The sequence below is a fragment of the Aplysia californica genome, unplaced genomic scaffold (genome assembly GCF_000002075.1).
Source record: "Aplysia californica isolate F4 #8 unplaced genomic scaffold, AplCal3.0 scaffold00843, whole genome shotgun sequence".
NCBI lineage: Eukaryota > Metazoa > Mollusca > Gastropoda > Aplysiida > Aplysiidae > Aplysia > Aplysia californica.
In genome coordinates, this window is record NW_004798113.1 from 314,480 (window position 1) to 317,478 (window position 2,999).

A 2,999-nucleotide genomic window follows, 5' to 3' on the forward strand; every position below is an offset into this window, starting at 1 on the left:
ACAACAACAACAACAACAACAACAACAACAACAACAACAACAACAACAACAACTATTGCAGTGAGGTAAAAAATTTGTGACGCAACTTATTGTCAAATATCTCCTCAATTATCGAACATAAACTCTCCAGCTTTTGAAAGGTGACTTGTATCAATTTCTGTTAACAGATCAATATTATTGTAAACACCTGTTAACTCTATTCTAGATATTTTCTTAATAGATATTAATAAAAAAATCCCAGAGGGTGGTTTCTACAGATTTAAAAAGGTTTACAGCTGGGACAATATCGCTTTTAAAAGCAAGTCTGTCTTTTGTTTCTATTTGCTAGATTATGTTTATTGAACGCATATTTTGAGAACTTTTAGCGCTTTTAGTTTAAAAAAGGGTTCACTAATTAATTTCTTGCAATTAGTTTTTCTACTAAAAAGTGCCATTGGAGAGCTGTGACGTAATCCATATGCGTGCGCAAAATGTGTGTGAGGAGCGGCAAGTGATGTGAACAATAAATACCATTTTCTGCGTGAAGGAGATTTGTAGCATTTTATACAAATTTATGAAAAAACGTTTTTTTAATCCAGCCTCTATTGTTGTGGTAAAATATGATTAAGTTAAGACAAATTGATACAAACTGCTGTGCAAAGTATGGGCGAGGTGACACTGATTCACCCGTTAAAAAGATATTTGAAGATAAGTTGCGCCATGAATGTTTGAACGCACTGGGATGTGCTGTTCTTATCTCGTGGTCCAGTAAGAAACAATAAATGACGGACTTGCTTTTAAAAGCGATATCAATATAAAAAAAAATAGCGTGGTGCAACTTATCTTCGGACTTTTCTTTATAGTCGAGGGTTTTACGGCGCTCGCAACTGCATAAGGTCATAATATGAGCGCCAAGAGGTGGTTGTCAACAGAGAAGTCTTTACAGGGAATCAGACTTATTCTGCTCACCTCTCTAGCTTCAACAGCACAAGGTCTGCTTTGACTATCAAGGCACCCTGGAAATAGCAGGTCACTAGAGAGTGACAAACATGTAAAAGAAGTGGAGTGAAAATGACAATAGTAAGGATTAGGAAAGAAAAAGCAGCAGTTCCTTGTTGTAGAACAGGCACAGTTATGAGCGTGACATGAATCAGCCCATTTACAATTCTACTGTGCTTGAACGAGAAATGTCACCCTTTTGGGAATGGCCTAAAACACTACAGTTAGTGGCACTGCCCCGGGGGGCATCTTCGGACTTATTGATAGAGATTATTTCTTACCGTAGAGGTAGAAGCAGATCCTGGAGTTGTTGGGGTTGGAGTCTGGGTCAACTGGTCTGACCACCATGCCCACCTCGGCGTCCTCTTCCTCCTCCTTCACCCTCATCTCGTAGGGCCGCCCCAGTCCCGCGAAGCTGGGCTCGTTGTCGTCGATGTCCAACAGCACCACTTTCATGGTCAGAGACTTTGTCAGAGAGGTCGGCTGTCCATTGTCCTCCGCTCTCACTTGGATCTGCCGAAAACCCCCCACAAAAAAACGCCCAAAGCGATGAGTCTTTTGTTTGTTTGTTTGTTTGTTTGTTTTTTTATGAGTGAAGAGATTGTCACTGTATAGATTGAACGCCCCTTTGTTTGCTTGTTTTAGTTTAGTTTAGTTTTAGTAGAGGTTTTACGGCGCTCGCAACTGCATACGGTCATATGAGCGCCAGAAGAAAAGAGGTGTTACAAAAGAGTACCAAAAGTAAAAAAGAAGAAGCATACCACACCAGAGCACCCGCCAACCACCCACTTTGCTTTTTTGAGTGAAGAGATTGTCCCTGTATAGATTTAATTACAACACTCGTTAGGTTATTAAACTCACTCCCTGCTCTGAGGACCATGAGTATGGCGTGCTGGCAAAATGAGTTACTTCTCGCAATCCACAAATGGAGATATTGGCAAAAAATCAACACCGAGGTCAAATTAGTAGATCTTCTATTGGTGCTCTATTTTTATGTATAACATTCCTCTTATTATTTCATACTTATACATTGTAAAACTTCACTTATAAGCATGATGTGTCTATTTCTATAAGGCTTGAATCCGAGAAGTAACTCTTTTTGTCTGCACACTTCACTCTCAGTAGTCCAGTATGGTGCCTTCTGAGCTACCGTGAGCCCTGAGTAAAGAGAAGCACATTGACATGATAAAAATCGGTCACTTTTCAGCTCAAGGGGGCTATCCCGAAAAATGTTGTTTTGAGAAAATCGAAGGTAAAGTTTTTCGACCCTTGTTCAGTTTCTTTAGAAAAACAAGGAGAGTTTTCTTTATAACCAAACAAATATACACACTGATGAAACCAAACTTCTCCTATAGGTAGGGAAATGCCCACTTTTGGTGCAGGTCAAGATTTCTGGAAACCACCGAAACCTGAGTTAGCCCGCTTGTCCTTAAAAGCGACCAATCGTTATCGGTGCTGGGAATGTATATGACAAACAGACAGAGACAACAGAGAGAAGGAAAAGAAGTAGGCCCTACCTACCAGTTGCGCCCTCCTGCCACTATGTGTCGTTGTGAAAATGAGACTTCTTACTAACTCATTTTTTTCAGAAATGTGATGAGAGTTGTATTAGATATATATCCGAGCAAAGGAATGAATGGAGCACAATGATCGCAGATCTGGCACTGGATGATGATGAATAGATATATTGATTCCTGGGGGAAGGAAGGGGGAAGGAGGATTTCTCACTGACCAAACAAGAAATGTGTCTTACAGGAACTGGAAACAGCAGCGCTTTGATTATCGCAATGCATAAACACATAGGAGATTAAACTTTACTTTTACCCTTACAATAAATATCATTTAGTATTGATAGTTCAGTGCAGTCAAGGACGTGAGACTGTTTATGTATAGCTGACTTCATTCATTATTGTCATTTGTCAAAATACAAGGTTTTTAGGAGAAGCAAAAAGAGTGTGTGTATGTGTGTATGTGTGTGTGTGTGTGTGTGTGTGTGTGTGTGTGTGTGTGTGTGTGTGTGT

At 39.9% G+C, this 2,999-nt stretch overlaps 1 protein-coding gene across 1 annotated transcript in view; it reads right to left on the reverse strand.

Moving 5' to 3' along the window:
• LOC101852513 (cadherin-23) overlaps window positions 1-1,491 on the reverse strand; it is a gene marked incomplete at both ends in the record, with an annotated part of 6,105 nt that extends 4,614 nt beyond the window's left edge. Inside the window, 1 exon segment of the mRNA XM_005110035.3 lies at window positions 1,260-1,491. Coding sequence (XP_005110092.2) covers window positions 1,260-1,491 — 232 coding nt within the window.
• Between the last annotated feature and the right edge of the window lie 1,508 nt (window positions 1,492-2,999).